Source organism: Ranitomeya imitator, chromosome 4, assembly GCF_032444005.1.
Source record: "Ranitomeya imitator isolate aRanImi1 chromosome 4, aRanImi1.pri, whole genome shotgun sequence".
NCBI lineage: Eukaryota > Metazoa > Chordata > Amphibia > Anura > Dendrobatidae > Ranitomeya > Ranitomeya imitator.
Window position 1 is genome coordinate 524,756,907 of NC_091285.1, and position 24,446 is coordinate 524,781,352.

Genomic DNA, 24,446 nt, shown 5'->3' on the forward strand with positions numbered 1-24,446 from the left:
CGGTCTCCCGTGTGACAGGCAGGGATACTTACTACTATACTAACGAGGATTGGCTAAAACCTTATAAATGATGTTGTCTCTGGAGTCACTCTCTTTCTTTTCTTCTTTATCTTGTCCAGACTCCATGAATTTTCTCATCCATAGTTGTTGCTGCAGACTTCCATCTTCTCTTGTCTTGTGCAGCACATCCCCACACGACACCCTTAAGGAGAGCAGTGTAATTATAATGCTCCTGAATAAAAATATTTGCCCTATGCTGAGCCCCTGAATAAATAATTGCCCCTCACTATATTCCCTGCACAAAATATTACCCCACACTGTCCCTTTTATAGTGTATGCCATACACATTGCCCCTTCCTTTCCATACTGGGCCCCCTCTTCACATTGTCCTCTCACACAAGGTCCCCCCTATAGGACCCATTCTCTAAGCTGTGCCCCCTCATTACACTCCCTATCCTTGGTATACTGTTGCCTACTGGTTGTGCCCTTACACTGTTCCCCCCATGCTATACCCCCTACACACTACTGTCTCTATTCTGTGCCCACTTGCACTTTTTTCCCCATACTGTCTCCTCGCATTATTCCCCTCAATAGTATCCCCACATGTTTCTCCATCCTTCCTCACACACATTTACCTTCTCACTTTCCATACTGCCTGCTCTCACATCTCTCCGACTCCGCATACTGTGTCTGCACCCATCCCATCACTTTTGCTCCCCATATTGTGTCCCAATACATTTTCCCCTCGCTTCTCATACTGTGTCCGTACCCATACCATCACTTACCATACCGTGTCTGCACCCATTCCCCATACATGCCCCCATCTCATACCTTCCTCCTCATATTGTGTCTTCAAATTTCTCCTGCTCCCCATATTGTGTCTGTACCTGTCCCTTCCTTGCTCCCCAAAATTGTGTCCTCAAATCATCCCCGTTACATGAAATCTCCCCCAGCCCTGTTACATTAAATAACCCATCAAAGTAAATACCTCCCACACAGTAAATATCCCCCCACATACAATAAATACCCACCACACACACACAGTAAATACCCCCATACACACAGTAAATACCCCCCACACACAGTAAATACAACCACACACTAAATACAACCACACACACAGTAAATGCACCCCCCAGTAAACACCACTGACACCTAATAAATACTCCCCCACACACACATTAAATACCCACCACACATAGTAAATACCCACACACTAAATACAACCACAAACACACACAGTAAATGCAACCCCAATAAACACCAGCAACACCCAGTAAATACCCACCCAAGATGTAAATACACATCCCCAATATTTTCGGCACTTGCGCCTCTGCAGCGCCGGAGAGTGACGTCAGCAGCGTGATCACATGACATGATGACACTGCTGATGCCTCGGTGACCCAGCATTCAGAGCTTCAACTGTACTCACCTCTGTAAGATGTGAGTACAATTGATCTCTGGGAGCCAGCGAGCTGCAGCTTCTCTGTGCCGGCTGTCAGCTTGACAGCCGGCTCAAAGAACATCTAAATCCCAGTCAGGGGAGCGGCGGAATACAGCTGCAGAGGGAGACACTTCGGACCACCACATTAGGCGGCCCGACTGTGCCCCCTGCTGTCTGCGTGCATGCCCCGGCTGCCCCCAGATACACCTCCAACCCTAGGGGCCCACTCTACAGCTATATGCATATACCTACCTATTGGCCGTTATCCCTGTTATTGTGAAGCAACAACTGTTAAATGCAGGCGGCTCCTGAACATCTACTGTGCACATACTATAAATGAGATGTACAATTACGGTAGTTTGCATTAAAAGATATTATTATATTATTATTATAGTTCTTTGGTTAAAACACACCGATCCATGGGATCCACAGGATAGGTGATATCTTCCCGTCTCCAAGACTTTACACGTGCTGCGCCGATTCTTTGGAATGCACTACCTAGGTTAATACGATTAATCCCCAATCCCCACAGTTTTAAGCGTGCCCTAAAAACTCATTTGTTCAGACTGGCCTACCGCCTCAATGCATTAACCTAACGATCCCTGTGTGGCCTATTTATAAAAAAAAAAAAAAAAAAAGGTTCCTCGCATCATGTTCTCATACGCTTTGTGCAGTTATTAGCCCTCTGTGTCTGTACTGCTACATACTTAGGCAGATAACTGGTTCATGCAGCTTTACATGAACACCTGAGCCTTACACTATAGCTGGTCCGAATAACTAAAGCAATTGTTACCATCCACCTCTCGTGTCTCCCCTTTTCCCCATAGTTTGTAAGCTTGCGAGCAGGGCCCTCACTCCTCCTGGTATCTGTTTTGAACTGTATTTCTGTTATGCTGTAATGTCTATTGTCTGTACAAGTCCCCTCTATAATTTGTAAAGCGCTGCGGAATATGTTGGCGCTATATAAATAAAATTATTATTATTATTATCTTATTGATCCCTTGGGTCCGACCATTGGAAAACTCACTGATCCGAAGAATTGGGAAGTTTTATCACTTCCTCTTCACCCCTCCCTTCATCTCTTTCCTATCCCCAGCCCCCTTAAACTTTGCACCCCTTAAAGAAAACGAATGTTGATTCTTCTATGTATCTTTGTTGTTATTTTGCTTATGCCAACATTCTTAAATAAAGAATTTATAAAAAAAAAAAAAGACACTTTTATCTCCATTTTAAAATGGAGAGGCATGTGGGATGTCTCACCACAGCTCCATTCATTCTCTTTGGGGCATCTAGAAAAAAACGAGCAGCGCTCGCAGCCACTGAGGGAATGAATGGATCAGTGGTCAAGTCAAATATGCTGATCAAGTCTAATGCGGATAAAAGCTCCACATTCTGCGCATCGGTCCAGGTCCCAGCAGTAAGACCCCCACCAATCAAAAAGTTATCACTTATCCTTTGGAGAGGTGATTACTTGTTTTCACCGGAGAACCCCTGCAAGTGCATCTTGTTCCAAGTATTTAATCACTAATGGAAATAAAGAATCTTCTATTTATTAATATTACAGAGAACAAATGACCGCCATACTCCACACAATCCACTATATCAAGACCAATAATACCACATACAAGGGAGAAATACCGCTACACCATGACTGGACTACATAATACCACCACATAGTGACCAAATAATACCACATACTGCACAAGAGAGAAATACCGCCACATCATAACCAGACCACATAGTGATCGAATAATTCCACATACAGGTATAAAAACTGCCACACCATAACCAAACCAAATATTACAACATAGTGAACAAATATTACAATACTGTTCATTAATAAAAAAAAACACAATAGTAGCAACACTGTTATTATACATAGGAGCTTTGTATAGAGTGTATAGTGTAAGTGTAGAGGTAATACAGTGATCACCAGTGACATTATACACAAGAGCTCTGTATATAGTGTCAGTGTACAGGTAATACAGTGACTCACCAATGACAATACACATAGGAGCTCAGTGTATAGTGTACAGGTAATACAGTAATCACCAGTCATATACACAGGAGCTCTGTATATAGTGTGAGTGTACAGGTAATACAGTGAATCACCGATGATAATATACACAGGAGCTCTATATATAGTGTATAGGGTACAGGTAATACAGGGATCACCAGTGCCATTATACATAGGAGCCCTGTATATCGTGTATAGTGTAAGTATACAGGTAACACACTGTCGTATCAGTAACATCTCTATTTGAAGTTCTTCATCTTCGCTTTTCTTCTTCATCTGCCACAGAATGCCATCACTTCTTCCAGCCAGGACTCGTCTCTACAGAAAATAACACACAATCAACAATAGCTGATCCCTTATAGAGCACATTTCCCACTTATTCCCCGATTTATACACTACATCAGATGAAGAAAAAAGGCGACATAGTGCTGCCTTGCAAAGTAGCAGGACCTCCCTTTTTTCCCCCATTCTAAAAAGTATTCTAAAAAGTAAATTATATTACAGCACTAATGTTCCCTAATTGGCCCCTACAGTAAGTATGTCCATCAACTTGCCACCATAAACTAATAATGTAGGTTTCTCATTTTGGCCCATATGTAATAATTAAAGGGCCACTGTCACCCCCCTGCAGCCGTTATAAACTAAAAGAGCCACCTTGTGCAGCAGTAATGCCGCATTCTAACAAGGTGGCTCTTTTAGTTTTGTGTTCAGGTAGTACTAAAATAAAGCAGTTTGAAACTTTGCAAAAATACCTGTCTTTGTCCACGGAGGCGGGTCTGAAGCCTCCTCTGTGAAGCGCCCAACTGCCGTCACTCATCTCTTCTGGGGCGATGGTCGCCGCCCCCTCCGCGCTGTTTTCTTTTCAAATCTGGCGCCGGTGCTGTGTAAATATTTGTGGGGCAGGCGCAGTAAGCTCTGGCGGTCTGACGTCCCAGCCAGGCTTGCAGACTGCGCCTGTGCTGGCAGTGTGGCCACCCACCTCGGTAATCCCTGCCCCGCACTGTGTTATGCATTATGCACAGTGCGAGCCTGGGATTCCTGGGCATGCGCCCAGTGTCAGTTGACACACGCACAGCACAGGCAGCACCTTGTTAGAATGCGGCATTACTGCTGCACAAGGTGGCTCTTTTAGTTTATAACGGCTGCAGGGGGGTGACAGTGGCCCTTTAAGTCTCTAAACCTAACATAGTAACATAGTAACATAGTTAGTAAGGCCGAAAAAAGACATTTGTCCATCCAGTTCAGCCTATATTCCATCATAATAAATCCCCAGATCTACGTCCTTCTACAGAACCTAATAATTGTATGATACAATATTGTTCTCCTCCAGGAAGACATCCAGGCCTCTCTTGAACCCCTCTACTGAGTTCGCCATCACCACCTCCTCAGGCAAGCAATTCCAGATTCTCACTGCCCTAACAGTAAAGAATCCTCTTCTATGTTGGTGGAAAAACCTTCTCTCCTCCAGACGCAAAGAATGCCCCCTTGTGCCCGTCACCTTCCTTGGTATAAACAGATCCTCAGCGAGATATTTGTATTGTCCGCTTATATACTTATACATGGTTATTAGATCGCCCCTCAGTCGTCTTTTTTCTAGACTAAATAATCCTAATTTCGCTAATCTATCTGGGTATTGTAGTTCTCCCATCCCCTTTATTAATTTTGTTGCCCTCCTTTGTACTCTCTCTAGTTCCATTATATCCTTCCTGAGCACCGGTGCCCAAAACTGGACACAGTACTCCATGTGCGGTCTAACTAGGGATTTGTACAGAGGCAGTATAATGCTCTCATCATGTGTATCCAGACCTCTTTTAATGCACCCCATGATCCTGTTTGCCTTGGCAGCTGCTGCCTGGCACTGGCTGCTCCAGGTAAGTTTATCATTAACTAGGATCCCCAAGTCCTTCTCCCTGTCAGATTTACCCAGTGGTTTCCCATTCAGTGTGTAATGGTGATATTGATTACTTCTTCCCATGTGTATAACCTTACATTTATCATTGTTAAACCTCATCTGCCACCTTTCAGCCCAAGTTTCTAATTTATCCAGATCCATCTGTAGCAGAATACTATCTTCTCTTGTATTAACTGCTTTACATAGTTTTGTATCATCTGCAAATATCGATATTTTACTGTGTAAACCTTCTACCAGATCATTAATGAATATGTTGAAGAGAACAGGTCCCAATACTGACCCCTGCGGTACCCCACTGGTCACAGCGACCCAGTTAGAGACTATACCATTTATAACCACCCTCTGCTTTCTATCACTAAGCCAGTTACTAACCCATTTACACACATTTTCCCCCAGACCAAGCATTCTCATTTTGTGTACCAACCTCTTGTGCGGCACGGTATCAAACGCTTTGGAAAAATCGAGATATACCACATCCAATGACTCACCGTGGTCCAGCCTATAGCTTACCTCTTCATAAAAACTGATTAGATTGGTTTGACAGGAGCGATTTCTCATAAACCCATGCTGATATGGTCACTTTAATTAATAATGTACCCCATCCTGTGCGCCTGTGTCCCTAGTGCTGGCCCCTATGTTCCTGGTACTGGCCCCTATGTCCATGATAGTGGCTCCTATGTCCCTGGTGCTGGCCCCTATGACCTGGTCTCCTGTCCCTGGTCCTGGCCTCGCATCCAGAGAAGTTAAAAAAAAAGATTCTTCTTATCTGCCTGTACAGCATCCTCTCCCTTCAGATCCATTGCAGTTATGTTAAAATGACTGCTGATCAATCAGAGTCGGGTGGCTGATGTCAGGGTGCCTGTCGAGGTTACTTTCATGTGCCATCTGCGACGGGCGCACTCTGATAGGTTAACATTTTGCCTTTCTCTCCCCAGCCTCACAGATGGCCCATCAGGTGTTCGCGCCTATGATGACAGAGGGAATACTTTCCCCCAGCTCGATCACATAATAGTATGCTTGGAAATTACACTTACGCTGGGGAGCCGGCATCTCCTCCATGCGCCAAACTTTTAGGGCATGCACATGTGCAGATTTAACATTTGGATATACCAGGTGCTCCCTTATCTCTCCATCCACACCCCTTGTTAAAGTGCCAGAAAAACGCACGTTGTGGCGATTGGGGACTGACGTGCCCTTCTTGCACATGGGTAAGCTCCTATAATGACTTCTTACTCCACAGCGGATTAATATGGCTATTATGGGTTGCCTGTGATATATATACAAATTAAGTGACCTAGACTACCCTCTATGAATTGTTCAACACTAAGGGTACTTGGGAGTAGAGAGATCATAAACTCTCTTTTTGCACTGGCACTTTATCTACATATAGCTATCCCTGGTTCTAGTCTTACTTTGGTACTTTATCCTTGGTATTATTGAATATATAGTACACTACTTCTTGTACAGGCCTAATGATGTTTCAGTAGTTACAAGTTGTTTAATTACTGATGATTATTTGTATTTCATCTGTGTCCAATTGTTGGGCCATATACTTACCCTTATTTGGTTTCGGCTTCTGCCTGTTCATCTTATCTTGTATTTCACCTTTTTTGACCTTGTGTATATTTTAAATTTGGTTTTTGCATATTAATAAATATCCTCAATTTTTAAACAATCCTGTTTTGGTAATCATGGATTGCTCCATTCATTCCCTCTAGTATATAATATAGAACGACCTGACAAAGACAACGGCAACTATGGCACACGCTGCAAACATGTTTTCTCCAGCATTCTTCAAGGTGTGCCGAGTGTCTGGAGAAAATCACTTTCAGCAGAAGACTTCATCAATTATAAGTTCGTGCTGAAAACTTTTAACTTCGCTCTCATCTGGCCAAACAAGTCTACTTCACAACCGTCATCACATCACTAGCCGACAATCCACAATGACTCTTCAAAACTTTCCATTCACTCCTGAGCCCTAAAGTACAGGCCTCAGTCAATCTCGCCATTGACTATCTGGCCACTTATTTCCTAGAAAAAATCAACCATATCCACCAGGACATTTTTGCACAATCCCCTTTGAGTCGCCCCGTGGGCTAGGGGTACTCGGTACCGGGTCTGGTGTTCACAGGGGGGATGTCACGGTGGCTGCGACCCGGTCCGTGGCCCTGGAAGCCTATGTAAAAGGGAAAGGTCTTTAAAGGGATAAAGTTTATGTTCGTGACGCCACTTGTGGTATTCGGTCAGGGTGACCGACGCTGCTTTAAGGGGGCCGCTGGGGTGATGTTATGGCAGCTAGATGGTATACCTTCCCACAGGTGGAGTATATACCCAGGGCTTCCCGGTGTGTAGATGGTGAGTGGTGAATGGTGCAGTGAAGAACGAGGACATATGGTTGCAGTCTCTTTACCTTTACTGAAGACTTCAGCATCCACAGTCCAGGGCACCAGACCACAGGGTAGGCAGAGTCCAGTCGGTTTGGAGGCAAGTCCAGAGTTCCCTTGTCCAGGTGGAAATCAGTAGCATTCCCTTGCACTGCAGTGGTGTAGTCCCTTACTGCCTATGGCTTCACATAATGGTCTCACAGATGCAATGTTTCTTTCTCTCTGTCCCCCGTATAGGATAGGACAAAACCCGTATGACTGGTGCCTGTTTATAGGGTCTCTTAGATAACCCGGCTCTGTGGGGTGACACTGTTCCTCCTGGGTGTATGTGCGGACAGGTAACCTGCAATTAGCTGTCCTGCCGGTCTCTGGAATAAGGCGTAGAGGTCCTTACTCCCTCGGTGTTCCAGCTACCGGGATTCTGCGCCTCAGAAGGAGGCAGGCTGTTCGGGGCTGGTCCCCTTCTGGTATCCTCTCCTTTGCTTTGACTTCCTTCACGCTCACTGCAATACAGTTCTGCCTTCAAAATGTCTCTTTCTGGGAGCTGCAGCTCTGAGGGCATGCACAGCTCCGTTGACCCTCTGTCCTCCTCAGACTACTGTCTGGAACAGGCAAACTTTTCTTACAGACTACCAGTTATATATATATGGGGAGTGACCTAATAAATAGGAGCAAAAGCTCCCCCCGGTGGCCTGGAGTGTGAACGTGTTGCATGTTTGTGATACCCGGATGCAGTTATCCTTCTTTGCCTCCAAACACAGTATCACTCTCCCCTGGAGGAAAGCAATACCACTGTGACTACCAGGACCCTGGGGTGCCACACTTAGAATCTGGATCCCCTTCCTTTTCACACTTCAAGTTCACTTTCCACCATTTGAACCTATCACAGAAGAAGAAGTTACCGGGATTCTTGCTTATTTTTGCCCTGCAATCTGCACCAATGACCCTATTCTCTCGCATCTCCTCTATACTCTTTCATCAGTTGTCATTACCTACCTTACTAAAATTTTTAACCTCTCTATTTCTTCCGGTATCTTTCACTCTTCATTCAAACACACTGTGATAACCCCTTTACTTAAAAAAAGACTAGAACTACACTGCTAATGAGATACCTATCTCTAATCTACTCTTCATTTCTAAACTCATTGAATGCTTGGTCCACTCTCATCTGATCCACTATTTCTCATATCGTTCTCTTCTTGACCCTTCACAATCTGGTTTCCACTCTTTACACTCTAATGAAACTGCCTTTACTAAAGTATCTAACTATCTACTAACAGCTAAATCCAAAAACCTCTACTCCCTCCTGTTTCTCCTGGATCTCTCTGAAGCATTTGACACTCTGGATCACCAGCTCCTCCTCATTATGCTCCACTTTATCGGCCTCAAGGACACCGTTCTCTCCTTGTTCTCCTCTTACCTTTCAAACCGTTCCTTCACTGTATCTTTTCCTGGCTCCTCTTGCCCTACTCTTCCCCTTACTACTGGGGTTCCTCAAGGCTCAATCTTAGGCCCCCTCCTTTTCTCTGTATAAATTGCCCCTATTGGACAAACCATCAGTAGATTTGGTTTCCATTATCATCTCTATGCTGATGATACCCAAATATACACATTTTCTCCTGAAATCAACGCCACCTAAATACAAAATAGCAGGAATTTTCTGTCTGCTGTTTCTAACTTAAGGCCTTCACTCTCTATCTGAAGCTGAATCTCTCCAAAACTGAATTTCACGTGTTTCCTCCCTCTAGATTTCTCCTACGCCTATTCTATTAATCGAGAAGGCATTTAGTGGATTTACCTGTGACCGTTGCTAGGTTTTGAGTGTGTGATAATTCCCTTTCTTCTCCTACTTTGGTTTAACCCCATCCTCCACTCCCCGATGCATTTCTCTGTTGTATATGTGAGTATACAGTATTTGTATGTTTGGTATGTTTTGTTACCCCTGTTCGTATTACCTTGTTAGTCTGGTTGGTGTCTTACAGTACACTACTACTCCCCTCTTCCCTGTGTGGGGGAAGGGTACAGACTGAGGGCAGATTCGTGACACAGAACTTTTCTTTATTCCCTATCTCCAATCACTCACTTGCTCATGTTACCTGTATCTCAAAAAACATCTCCAGATTCTGACCTTTTCTCACCTTTTAAACTGCAAAAATTCTTACTTTCACTCTTATTCATTTTCGTCTGGACTACTGCAACACTTTACTGATCGGCCTTCCTCTAACCAAATTTTCTCCTCTCCAGTCCTTCTTGAATGTGGCATCCAGGGTCATATTTCATTCCAGTTGCTACAGCGATGCCTCCAACTTGTGCCAGTCATTTCACTGGTGGCCCATTCACTGCAGAATACAGTACAAATTTACTTTTCTCTTCCACTAAGCTCTCCACAGTTCTGCACCATCGTATATCTCCTCCCTTATCCCTGTCTATCACCCTACACATGCTCTCCGCCCGCAACTGATTTAAAGGTACCGTCACATTAAGCGACGCTGCAGCGATATAGGCAATGATGCTGATCGCTGCAGCGTCGCTGTTTCGTCGTTGTGTGGTCGCTGGAGAGCTGTCACACAGACAGCTCTCCAGCGACCAACGATGCCGAAGTCACCTGGTAACCAGGGTAAACATCGGGTTACTAAGCGCAGGGCCGCGCTTAGTAACCCGATGTTTACCCTGGTTACCAGTATAAATGTAAAAAGAAACAAACACTACAATACTTACATTCCGGTGTCTGTCGCGTCCCCCGGCGTTCTGCTTCCCTGCACTGTGTAAGCGCCAACCGTAAAGCAGAGCGGTGACATCACCGCTGTGCTCTGCTTTACGGCCAGCCGGCGCTCACATTGCAGGGAAGCAGAACGCCACAGACACCGGAATGTAAGTATGTAGTGTTTGTTTTTTTTTACATTTACAATAGTAACCAGGGTAAATATCGGGTTACTAAGCGCGGCCCTGCGCTTAGTAACCCGATGTTTACCCTGGTTATCAGTGAAGACATCGCTGAATTGGCATCACACATGCCGATTCAGCGATGTCAGCGGGTGATCCAGCGACGAAATAAAGTTCTGGCCTTCTAGCTCCGACCAACGATGTCACAGCAGGATCCTGATCGCTGCTGCGTGTCAAACACAACGATATCGCCATCCAGGACGCTGCAACGTCACAGATCGCTATCGTTATCGTTCTAAAGTCGCTCAGTATGAAGGTACCTTAAGACTAACAACCTCCATAATCCGAACTTCCCAATTCCGTCTCCAAGACTTCCATCATGCTGCACCAGTTTTCTGGAATGCATTACCCCAGACGATCCCACTAATACCTAGCCCCCAAGTTTTTAATCACTTCAATTCACTAACCTAATTCTCCCATTTTCCCTCTTTCTATATTTTACTCAGAATCTGGTGCCTCCTTTTTATCTGTCTTCACATCCTCCATGCACCCAATAGCATTTGGTAACTGTACTTAAACAGATATTGGCCGATGACTGGTTCATGAAATGCCCTATTTATTATGATGGCTGGATCATACGTGGCAAGCACTTTCTACCTAATATGTCCACCATATTTCTTTATAGATTGTAAGCTTGCGAGCAGGGTGCTCACGCCTCATGTAACTGTTGGACTATATGTTACTTTGTAATGTCTTTGCTTAATTGTGAAGTGCAGCAGAATATGTTGGTGCTATAGAAATAATTTTATGATTTATTATTTATTACAGGCCTACAACTAGTTGGCCAATTTTACCAGTATAGCTCTGAGCAGCTTATTTTTGTCTAATCGATAAGGCTGCTGTGCTATTGTGTAGTAAGTGATATCAAAAGACAGGAGAGAGGGCTGTGTGCGCACAAGCTAATTGTAATAATCCGCGTTCCTTTGTGATCATCACGTTTGCCAGGAAACAAGACACATAAATTGACACAGAATACATTTTTCATAGCAACCCAGACACAGAATTTAATTACAGATACCTTTGACTCCTAGAATATGATTTGTAAACATGATGTGGTTAGTTGTAGTAAAAAAAAGATTCAGTCTGCAATCTTCACTTATTCATTGTCTGATCCCCTGGTATGCAATTTGCAGCATAATCCAAATTTCAGATTTTTTTTTGTAAGAGTGACTCTCCTAGCAACACAGTCTGGATTTGAGTTTTGTATGTATCTAGAATGCTGCGTATATCTAGGCTGTTGTTTGTATCAGCACAGCTTATTCTGTATTTATATCCCCTTAGCATACTTTCCTTTTTCCTATAGCCTGTTTTCTCTGGCTTCCCTAATACTGTAGATACTTTCCCCTTCCTCCATCTTGTAAAGATCTGTGTTAAACCCCCTTTTCTGGCAGAAGGAGCTCTGCTGATTGACAATTTTGAAAATCAGGCAACTAGGTAAATTTCAGACTGTCTGCAGCAACAAAATGCTAAAAAAAGACTATATGGAAATTTGCTTAAATTTGCAAGTAGAAAGGAAGTGAATATTAATAAAAAATTATTTGCGATGGTGTACATAGCCTTTCAAGCTCTTATCCTGTAAAGCAAATCTATAAAGTACCCCCAACTACCATGTGCTGTATTGCCACTGGCTTATGGCTAGTAGCTCTTGTATATACTTTTCCCAAAGAACTATATAAAATAGAATTCTCCGGCAGTTTCGGAGGAACAAAATTTTATTTTGTGTCCTATTTCAAAAGGCCATCCCCAACAATACAAATTAATATATTAGTAAAACCAAGAAAAATGCAATCAAGAAAATCTTGGTTGTATTCGCTGGTGTTACCAGGTGCTGCTAAATTCCAAATAACTGAAGACTTTCCATTTATCTATTTTAAACATTTTTATATATCTGGATTTCAAATATATTTGTAATGATCAAGATTCCCAAAAGACATTATAATCCAAGGTTTCCAATCTTGCATTTTTATTGAATTGTTTTTTTTTTATTATCTAAAATGACTGTAAAAAAGTCAATTTCCAAAAATAAAGCTCCCTTTTAATTTGTAGATAAAAAAATATTGCGTCATTTGTGAGATAAATAAATAGTGTGCCTGGGGAAAATTTGGGAAATGTGTGAGGATGTATTCCTCCTCTTTGTCACGTATGTGGCGTACGTGTTCCCCTTTATCTTTTAGAGCAGAACTCTGCAATGATTTGAGATGTGAATGCATACCACACAAATTTTACCAGACGTAGGATGGCATCCTGAATGTTAGAACACTCCCTGGATTTTAACTAGGGAATAATTGTATTTCCCTATCTTACAGATGCTAAAATATCTTTTCTTAAGGAACTACAAAATAATTTTATTTTAAAACAGGGATATATTAAAGCAGTGTTATTTTAAGTACTAGAAAACCACTGTATATATTGACATTCTTAGAGTTGGTTTAATAGTAGAGATGAGCAGGACAATCTGTGGAGAATCAAGTACGAGTAGAATTTCCTGAAACTAACGACAGTGTCAAGCAAATTCAAACTTTTCCCTTTTAATTTGTTGTTTGAAAAAAAACTTGCCTGGCACCATTTCCCACATCGCTGAAGTGTCAAAAACCAGGCTAACGTCATTTTGCGTTGATGCATGGGCCTCCCCATAATGTCCTGCAGCTATGACACCTAATTACTATCATATCTTGTACAGTGGTGGCCAATACCTGGGCCACCACACATCAGCGGATGAGAGTTGAGCACAGTTTGCATGGCATCGTTTCTCCATCTTCAGCGTCATTGAGTAAGTTTTTCTCATGTAGAGTGTAAGATCTTATGGTCAGCGGCGTCCTCTCTCTCTCTAACTCTCTCCTGTAGAGTGTAAGCTGTTATTAGCAGCAGAGTCTTCTTTCTCTCTCTCATTCCTGTAGAGTGTAAGCTCTTATGGTCAGTAGGGTCCTCTCTCTCTCTCTTTCCTGTAGAGCGTAACCTCAGTATTGTTTACTCTCTCATGTAGAGTGGAAGCTCTTATGGTCAGCAGGATCCTCTCTTTCCTGTACAGTGTAAGCTCTTATGGTTAGCAGGGTCCTCTCTGTCTTTCCTGTAGACTATAAGCTCTTATGGTCAGCAAGGTCTTCGCTTTCTTTCCTGTACAGTGTAAGCTCTTATGGTTAGCAGGGTCTTCTATCTCTTTCCTGTAGACTATAAGCTCTTATGGTCAGCAGGGTTCTCTCTCTGTTCTGTAGAGTGTAAGCTCTTATAGTCAGCACAAGCTTTCGAGTATTGAGATGTGCCACATTTATTCGATCCAAATCAAATTTTGGGAGAAAATTCTGCAAAATCAGCAAATTCGAATTTCAAAAGATTCGCTAATTTCTAGTTAATAGCTTATTGAACAGTGACCAATATATTGTGCATTACTAATTTCCCTTTGCCAAGTTAGTAGAGATATGCAATGTAATACTAATCTTTCAAGAAATTGCCTAATAGATACAACATAGCTGCAATAGAATAATGAATGAGCTAATTCAAATGAAGTGGTAAATCATTCTGGAATACATGTAAATAATTGTATAAATTAATGTAATATATTGTTGAATAGATGTATTGGATCTGGAGGAGCGTAACTAGGCGAACACTTGACTCTTTGCTAGAGCCCTTGAAGGTGTGGTTAGACTTGGCTCCAGATGGATGCCAGGTGCTGCTCCAGAACAGACCTCGGACACATGGCAGCTGGCCCCCAAAGGGGCAGGAAGCTGGAACAGACAGAAATAGGTAGACTTGGCTAGTATAGGCAGGCATGGCAAGTATGCTGAAAGACAAGGAAGGTGCAGGCGGGTACGGCTGGTATACAGACTGGCACTGCAGGTGCTGACAGACTGACACGGCAGGTGCAGGCAGGTACAGCTGATATACAGACTGACACAGCAGGTGCAGGTGGGTATGGCTAATATACAAACTGGCATGGCAAGTGCAGGCAGGTACGGTTGGTATACAGACTGGCATGGCAGGTGCAGGTGGATACGGCTAGTACACAGACTGGCACGGCTGGTGTAGGCAGGTACAATTGGTATACAGACTGGCACTGCAGGTGTAAGTAGGTACAGCTGATATACAGACTGGCACGACACGTGCAGGCAGGTACAGCTGGTATACAGACTGGCACAATAGGTGCAAGCAGGTCCTTCTGATAGACAGGATGGGTATACTGGAACATACAACTGAAATACAGGCAGACATGGCAAGAGCATGCAGACAGGACAGGTATACTGAGATACGAGCACTGGGGACCTGAGAACTAGCAAGCATGCAGAAAACTGACTAAACACGTTGCTCAGGCACCTCCCAACAAGTGGAGGTGCCTTAACTAATAATTGTCTTTAAAACGGTGTGCGCTGTCCTTTTAAGAGACTGGGAGCGTGAGCTCATGCCCTAAGTGCAATTCATGGGGATCTGCCAGGCGTACCCAGACCTCAGGAGGCAGAAGCAGGAAGAGGGCGCGTGGGATGAGGGCCACGACGGTGAGTGACTTGGTGTCCCTGCCAGGGAAGATGAGGTTGGAAAGCGTGCAGGGATGCCGACACTATAATAGCCAAAATTTTGATGGAGTGGATGCATTTCATAAAAATGTTGAGAAACCAGTTTATATTTAAAGAGTCACTATTATATAATTATTGTATCTGTGTTGAAGCTTACAAGAAAAGACTTGATCTAAAGATGTATTTGGCCTAGATGCATTTTGTGTGTGAATGGGTTAGTAACTGGCTTAGTGATAGAAAGCAGAGGGTGGTTATAAATGGTATAGTCTCTAACTGGGTCGCTGTGACCAGTGGGGTACCGCAGGGGTCGGTATTGGGACCTGTTCTCTTCAACATATTCATTAATGATCTGGTAGAAGGTTTACACAGTAAAATATCGATATTTGCAGATGATACAAAACTATGTAAAGCAGTTAATACAAGAGAAGATAGTATTCTGCTACAGATGGATCTGGATAAGTTGGAAACTTGGGCTGAAAGGTGGCAGATGAGGTTTAACAATGATAAATGTAAGGTTATACACATGGGAAGAAGGAATCAATATCACCATTACACACTGAATGGGAAACCACTGGGTAAATCTGACAGGGAGAAGGACTTGGGGATCCTAGTTAATGATAAACTTACCTGGAGCAGCCAGTGCCAGGCAGCAGCTGCCAAGGCAAACAGGATCATGGGGTGCATTAAAAGAGGTCTGGATACACATGATGAGAGCATTATACTGCCTCTGTACAAATCCCTAGTTAGACCGCACATGGAGTACTGTGTCCAGTTTTGGGCACCGGTGCTCAGGAAGGATATAATGGAACTAGAGAGAGTACAAAGGAGGGCAACAAAATTAATAAAGGGGATGGGAGAACTACAATACCCAGATAGATTAGCGAAATTAGGATTATTTAGTCTAGAAAAAAGACGACTGAGGGGCGATCTAATAACCATGTATAAGTATATAAGGGGACAATACAAATATCTCGCTGAGGACCTGTTTATACCAAGGAAGGTGACGGGCACAAGGGGGCATTCTTTGCGTCTGGAGGAGAGAAGGTTTTTCCACCAACATAGAAGAGGATTCTTTACTGTTAGGGCAGTGAGAATCTGGAATTGCTTGCCTGAGGAGGTGGTGATGGCGAACTCAGTCGAGGGGTTCAAGAGAGGCCTGGATGTCTTCCTGGAGCAGAACAATATTGTATCATACAATTATTAGGTTCTGTAGAAGGACGTAGATCTGGGGATTTATTATGATGGAATATAGGCTGAACTGGATGGACAATTGTCTTTTTTCGGCCTTACTAACTATGTTACTATGTTACTATGAATAAACATCTGATTCTTATTATGATTTAAGAAGTGTCACTTCTCCCTCTTTTTTATTAGGAACTAGTCTGTCCAAAATGACTCATACATTAATTTTAATACTGGATTATCACTGTAAACATAACACCCAATGTGAAAATTACCTGATTGCAGCCAGGCCGTGGCATCTCATGTACTTATGGGCAAACCCCTGGATGTTCGAGTCTGGTGGGTTCAGCCAAACATTTAAAAAAAAGTTTGGGCTGGGTACCAGAACAGTACCCGAACTCCGACCCCATTCCGATGAATGGAGGGCCCAAACATCTGTTGTTTGCTACGCTTTCATCTGCATGACAGTGGGGCAAACACTTCCTCTGATCAGCAGTAAGATTAATAACGGCGGTCAGAGAGCTGCAGCTCCCACCCTGTCAGATGACAGAGTGAGCCAGCAGCTGTATCGGAGGTAAAAAGCTTACGTCCAGTCACAGCGGCATCAGCTGATGAGAGAGTATAACTCCCATCAACCTGTACCTGTTTTCACTAATAACAGCGAAAGCCTGTGCTATTAATAAATATTTTTTTTTTTAAATGATGTGGGGTCTTTTTATTTTTGGTAACAAGCATGGCAAAACTGATAGCTGTGGGCTACAACCCTCAGCTGTCAGCATTATCATGGCTGGTTATCAAGTATATTGGGGTTCCCCATGCCCTTTTTTTTAAAAATTATTTGAATAAATAATTTATAAAAACAGTGTGGGGTCCCCCCTCATTTTTAACAACCAGCCAAGCTAAAGCAGGGAGCTGTGGGCTGGTATTCTCAGGCTGGTAAGTGGCCATGGATATTGCCCCTTCCTGCATAAAAATATCAGCCCGCAGCCGAATCAGAAAAGGCGCATATATTAGATGCCCCAATTCTGGAGCTTTGCCTGGCTCTTCCCACTTGCCTTGTAGCAGTGGCAAGTGAGGTTCATATTTGTGGGGTTGATATCATCTTTGTATTGTCAGGTGACATCAAGCCCAGCAGTTAGTAATGGAAAGGCATCTATAATTTGAGAAATTTCTTACGGTGAACTGTGGTAAACTCACTTAGCTCAGTGCTGCACCATGAGAAGTCTTCTCACGGTGCTAGTGGTGATCTCACTGAGGTCATCACCGTTCGTCGGGCCAGCTCATAGCGAAGTGAACTGGAAACGCTACCTCAGTAACCTGCGGTAACCTCAATTACATCACCACTAATCACTGAAGCTGCGCTCATGGCAGCTCTTTTTGCTGTGGTTTTCAGCCTGGATGGTTGCATCTTGGCACCGTACAGGTTGAGAACCATGTCTGAGTAGTAGGTGTTTGGTATGGACCCCGAACTGTACTGTTCGGGTTCGCCCATCATTAATCACATGATGTAGTATTGGGTCACGTTCATGCAGTATAGTTTGATGTAGTGTTGTTCCAAAACAATTGTAGACCACTTTATCTCTTTTAGCTAAATAAATGAAAGAATACATTAGAAAGTAGAATTAGTATTTTTCGTTTAGCTTTTTCCTTTACTTTAGATTCACTCCAAATTTGTATCCAGCCTTATGGCGCCTGATTGCTTCCTACAACTGAAACAAAATTAAAATGAAAAACAATTAATGAAATGTGTATAGGAGAAGTTCTGCTACACAGATATTTTCATGCTACCAGCTTACACTATGTTTGAGATGTCTTTACTTGAATACTTTGAAATAAAAAAGTATCTTATATACTCGAGTATAAGCTGACCTGAGAATAAGCCGAGACCCCTAATTTTGCCACAAAAAACTGAGAAAACTTATTGACTCGAGTATAAGCCTAGGGTGGGAAATGCAGCAGCTACTGGTACATTTCAAAAATAAAAATAGATACCAATAAAAGTAAAATTAATTGAGACATCAGCAGGTTAAATGTTTTGAATATAATGTTTCATACAGTTCATGATGGGACCCATAAGGTGCTACATACAAAATACGCTCCATATAATGCTCCATAAAGTTCATTATGGGCCCCATAAGATGCTCCATATAAAAAATATGCCCCATATAATGCTGCACAAAGGTTAATAATGGCCCCATAAGATGCTCCATATTAAAATATGCCCCATATAATGCTACATAAAGGTTGATGGCCCCATAAGATGCCCCATATAATGCTCCATAAAGGCTGATGGCCCCATAAGATGCTCCATAGAATAATAGGCCCCATATGCTGCTGCTGCTATTAAAAAAATTAATAAAAAATGACATACTCACCTTTCGTCGCTAGGGGAGAGGTGCTGGTGTCCTGAGCAGGCGGGGACACCGGCGCGCTATGGGGGCCAGGTGCCGGAGTCACCACTGGCTCAGGCCCCCGGCACTTGTGATATTCACCTGTTCCCATTCCGTCGCCATGCACCGCTGTGTCTTCTGGGTCTCTGCAGTGACTGTTCAGGCAGAGGGCGCACACTAAACACGTCATCGCGCCCTCAGACTTGAACGTCACAGCCAGAGGATGCGGAGGACAGAGCCCGGCGGTGGAATGGGGACAGGTGAATATCGCATGGCTCACCCCCCCATCATACTCACCCCATCCTGGCGCAGTCTCTGCTTCTCCAATGGTTTCTGGCGCCGGCAGCTCTTCCTATGTTCAGCGGTCACATGGTACTGCTCATTAAAGTAATAAATATGCGCTCCATGCCTATGGGAGTGGAGTCACGTCCATATTCATTACTTTAATGAGTGGTGCCATGTGACAGCCGAACACTGGAAGAGCTGCCGGCGCCAGAGATCATCTGAGAAGCAGGGACGTGCAGAGACCTTGCCAGGAGGGGATGAGTATGATGTGACAGTCGCAACACCTTCCGCTCCCCCCTGCCGACCCCCTGGGATAATGACTCGAGTATAAGCCGAGAGGGGCACTTTGAGCCAAAAAAATGGGCTGAAAATCTTGGCTTATACTCAAGTATATACGGTAATACTAAGCATTAGTATTACATATAATTATATAATTATATATACAGGTCCTTCTCAAAAAATTAGCATATAGTGTTAAATTTCATTATTTACCATAATGTAATGATTACAATTAAACTTTCATATATTATAGATTCATTATCCACCAACTGAAATTTGTCAGGTCTTTTATTGTTTTAATACTGATGATTTTGGCATACAACTCCTGATAACCCAAAAAACCTGTCTCAATAAATTAGCATATCAAGAAAAGGTTCTCTAAACGACCTATTACCCTAATCTTCTGAATCAACTAATTAACTCTAAACACATGCAAAAGATACCTGAGGCTTTTATAAACTCCCTGCCTGGTTCATTACTCAAAACCCCCATCATGGGTAAGACTAGCGACCTGACAGATGTCAAGAAGGCCATCATTGACACCCTCAAGCAAGAGGGTAAGACCCAGAAAGAAATTTCTCAACAAATAGGCTGTTCCCAGAGTGCTGTATCAAGGCACCTCAATGGTAAGTCTGTTGGAAGGAAACAATGTGGCAGAAAACGCTGTACAACGAGAAGAGGAGACCGGACCCTGAGGAAGATTGTGGAGAAGGACCGATTCCAGACCTTGGGGAACCTGAGGAAGCAGTGGACTGAGTCTGGTGTGGAAACATCCAGAGCCACCGTGCACAGGCGTGTGCAGGAAATGGGCTACAGGTGCCGCATTCCCCAGGTAAAGCCACTTTTGAGCTACAGAGAAGCAGCACTGGACTGTTGCTAAGTGGTCCCAAGTACTTTTTTCTGATGAAAGCAAATTTTGCATGTCATTCGGAAATCAAGGTGCCAGAGTCTGGAGGAAGACTGGGGAGAAGGAAATGCCAAAATGCCTGAAGTCCAGTGTCAAGTACCCACAGTCAGTGATGGTGTGGGGTGCCATGTCAGCTGCTGGTGTTGGTCCACTGTGTTTCATCAAGGGCAGGGTCAATGCAGCTAGCTATCAGGAGATTTTGGAGCACTTCATGCTTCCATCGGCTGAAATGCTTTATGGAGATGAAGATTTCATTTTTCAGCACGACCTGGCACCTGCTCACAGTGCCAAAACCACTGGTAAATGGTTTACTGACCATGGTATTACTGTGCTCAATTGGCCTGCCAACTCTCCTGACCTGAACCCCATAGAGAATCTGTGGGATATTGTGAAGAGAAAGTTGAGAGACGCAAGACCCAACACTCTGGATGAGCTTAAGGCCGCTATTGAAGCATCCTGGGCCTCCATAACATCTCAGCAGTGTCACAGGCTGATTGCCTCCATGCCACGCCGCATTGAAGCAGTCATTTCTGCCATAGGATTCCCGACCAAGTATTGAGTGCATAACTGAACATTATTATTTGATGTTTTTTTTGTTTGCTATTAAAAAACACTTTTATTTGATTGGATGGGTGAAATATGCTAATTTATTGAGACAGGTTTTTTGGGTTATCAGGAGTTGTATGCCAAAATCATCAGTATTAAAACAATTAAAGACCTGACAAATTTCAGTTGGTGGATAATGAATCTATAATATATGAAAGTTTAATTGTAATCATTACATTATGGTAAATAATGAAATTTAACACTATATGTTAATTTTTTGAGAAGGACCTGTATATCCTATATTGTTACTCTCGTTCGCCTCCAAACTTCCCGATCAGTATGTCCACATTGAACTTTTCCTCCCCCCTCTCCTCCAACTCGCTGTTTGACAACCTACAATCTGGTTTCCCACTCCCTCTTACTACAGATCCTCTGTTCCCTTGGCATCAAGGATCTTGCCCTCTCCTGAATTTCGTCACACCTCACATTTAGTGTCTCCCATTCACATACTACTTCCTCAACCTGTCCTCTCTCTCTGTGTCCCTCAAGGCTCTGTCCTGTGACCCCAATCATCTTTATCTACATCTTTGGCCTAGGATAACTTATAAAGTTCCATGGCTTCCAGTATCACCTAGATGCTGATGACACTCAGATCTACCCATCTGGCCCAGATGTCAACTCTCTGTTGTCCAGAATGCTAGAGTGTCTATCAGCCATATCCTCCTTCTCAACACGCTTCATAAAACTTACAGTAATGTGAACAAAACTGAACTAATCATGTTTGTTCCATCTTTCTTAACTTTCCTAGCACCCTTCCAAATCGACTATCACTTTAAGTGACATAACACTTTCCCTTGTATCGGGGGTCCACTGCCTTGTTGTAACCCTAGCCCTGTTTTCCAAACCACAAATCCAGCCTTTACCACCTGAATTTGTCCCTTCCTCAACCCTCAATCTACTAAAATATTAGGGCATGCCTTAATCTTCCTCATACTGCAAAGTATATCCTACGAGGAACGATTTAAGGATCTGGGAATGTTTTGCTTGCAAAAAAGAAGGCTAAGAGGACACTTAATAGCTGTCTACAAATATCTGAAGGGTTGTCAAAGTGTAGAGGAATGATCCTTATTCTCACTTACACATAGAAACACGAGAAGCAATGGAATTAAAGTGAAAGGGACAAGATAAAGATTAGATATTGGAAAAAACTATTTTGACCGTGATGGTGATCAATGAGTGGAACAAGCTGCCACGAAACATGGTGAGTTCTCCTTCAACGGAAGTCTTCAGACAGAGACAGGACAGACATCTGTCTGAGATGGTTTTGTGAATCCTGCGCTGCATCGAGCAGGAGGTTGGACACGGTAAACCTTGAGGTCCCTTTCAACTCTAGCAGTCTGTGATTCTATGATCTTCCACCTCGGCTACTGCAATATCCTACTCTGTGACCTCCCAGCTAACAGCGTTGCACCTTTGCATCCATCCTTAAGCCTGCTGCCTGAAAAATCAATTTCTTTACTCTTTTGCCTGATATCTCTGCAAATCTCTTCATTGGCTCCTGATTTCCCAAAGGACACAGTTTAAACTACTAACACTCACCTGCAAAATTGTATCCTCCATATTTCTCTGAACCAATCTCCCAATATCTTGCCACACATAATCTCTGGTCCTCACAAGACCTACTTCTTTCCTCCACCCTCATACCTTTCTTACCCAGTTGCCTTCAATACTTCTCCTGAGCGTCCCCAACCTCAGGAATTCTGTGCCCCACATGTACGATTGTCTCCAACGTTTGGAACCTTCAGACAGAACTTGAAAGCCCATCTCTTGAAGAAAGAATACTGTACAGCTTACAATGACCCCACTGTGACTTCGTCACCACTGGAACTGCTGCAACCCCCTAACCTACTGCATCTTCTTCCCCATTTAGACTGTAAGCTTATGAGGGCAAGGGACTCCCTTCTGTACCAATCTGCCATTGTTAGTTTGTTCGCTGTAATTTTATATTTGTATTTTGTATGTAAAACTTTTTCAAATGTACAGCGCCATGGGATCAATAGTGCTCTAAAAATAAATTGTAATGTATATTTTTTTTTATGTAGTGGATTTAATTTTGACTGCTCTTCTCTTTATTATAGGGACCCAGATATTTCATCTGATGCCTCTCTACTCTATAAAGTGACTTTACTTGAAGTCAGAGACAAGCCCAGCCTCATTGCACTCACCACTGCTGACCGCATTACTCATGGCAACCAGAAACGGGAATGTGGAAATTTCCATTTTGAACGTGAAGAATATCGAAGTGCCATGCACTCTTATAGCCAAGCATTGACTATCCTCACACCAACCATTGCAGGTAACTGAAATTAATAGAAATAATCTTTACTACATTCAACAAACATTCTGTTGGGGCCTTAGATATGTATGAATATTGTACAATAATGATAATAATCTTTATATAGCGCCAACATTTTCTGAAGCGCTTTACAATTCAACAGTTCATATACAAGTCATAAGTAACAACATTTAAAGTAATACAATTAAAGCAAAATAACGACGACCCTGCCCGTAAGAGCTTACAATCTACAATGAGGTGTGGGGGAGACACAAAGTACAGGGCCTTATTTACAATGATTGTCCAGCCATCTTGAGGGAACGGGGATGGATAAAGGCTGCATGAGGTAGTCACCAGCCAGTTTTTCTGGTGCTGTTGGGTGCGGTGGAATTTGAAGGAGGGTTATTACAATTCTAAGAGGTCTGTATCTTTGAGACATTTTGTTGCCTCCTTTAGGATGCCCAATATCTTTATACAACAATCTTAAATAGGTTGTCCATTACTTGGACAACCCTTTCTCAATCCCTGTAACATTTATGCTCACCTCTGGTGCCGGATATTAGGTCATGCAATCCCTGCTGCCAATCAGCACTAGCTTTTTTCTCCTACGGACGTAATTGACATCCAGAGGAAGTGAGAGCTGCAGATGCTAACTTCCTCCGGATGTCTGATTTGTTCGAAGCAATGAAGACAATGCTGATTGCCCGCATGGATCGCATGACATAACAATGTCATTCAAGCCTCGGGAGAGCCAGTGCCTACATCGCAAGTTCACTTGAAGAGGTAAGCTATAGACTGGACCACGGTGAGTCATTGGACGTGGTATATCTCGATTTTTCCAAAGCGTTTGATACCGTGCCGCACAAGAGGTTGGTACACAAAATGAGAATGCTTGGTCTGGGGGAAAATGTGTGTAAATGGGTTAGTAACTGGCTTAGTGATAGAAAGCAGAGGGTGGTTATAAATGGTATAGTCTCTAACTGGGTCGCTGTGACCAGTGGGGTACCGCAGGGGTCGGTATTGGGACCTGTTCTCTTCAACATATTCATTAATGATCTGGTAGAAGGTTTACACAGTAAAATATCGATATTTGCAGATGATACAAAACTATGTAAAGCAGTTAATACAAGAGAAGATAGTATTCTGCTACAGATGGATCTGGATAAGTTGGAAACTTGGGCTGAAAGGTGGCAGATGAGGTTTAACAATGATAAATGTAAGGTTATACACATGGGAAGAGGGAATCAATATCACCATTACACACTGAACGGGAAACCACTGGGTAAATCTGACAGGGAGAAGGACTTGGGGATCCTA

General features: G+C 43.1%; 1 protein-coding gene across 1 annotated transcript in view; it reads left to right on the forward strand.

Moving 5' to 3' along the window:
- Window positions 1-24,446, forward strand: part of LOC138676643 (peptidyl-prolyl cis-trans isomerase FKBP8-like) — a 119,563-nt gene that overhangs the window by 49,027 nt on the left and 46,090 nt on the right. Inside the window, exon 4 of the mRNA XM_069766144.1 lies at window positions 22,933-23,150. Coding sequence (XP_069622245.1) covers window positions 22,933-23,150 — 218 coding nt within the window. The remainder of the gene's footprint in view (window positions 1-22,932; window positions 23,151-24,446) is intronic.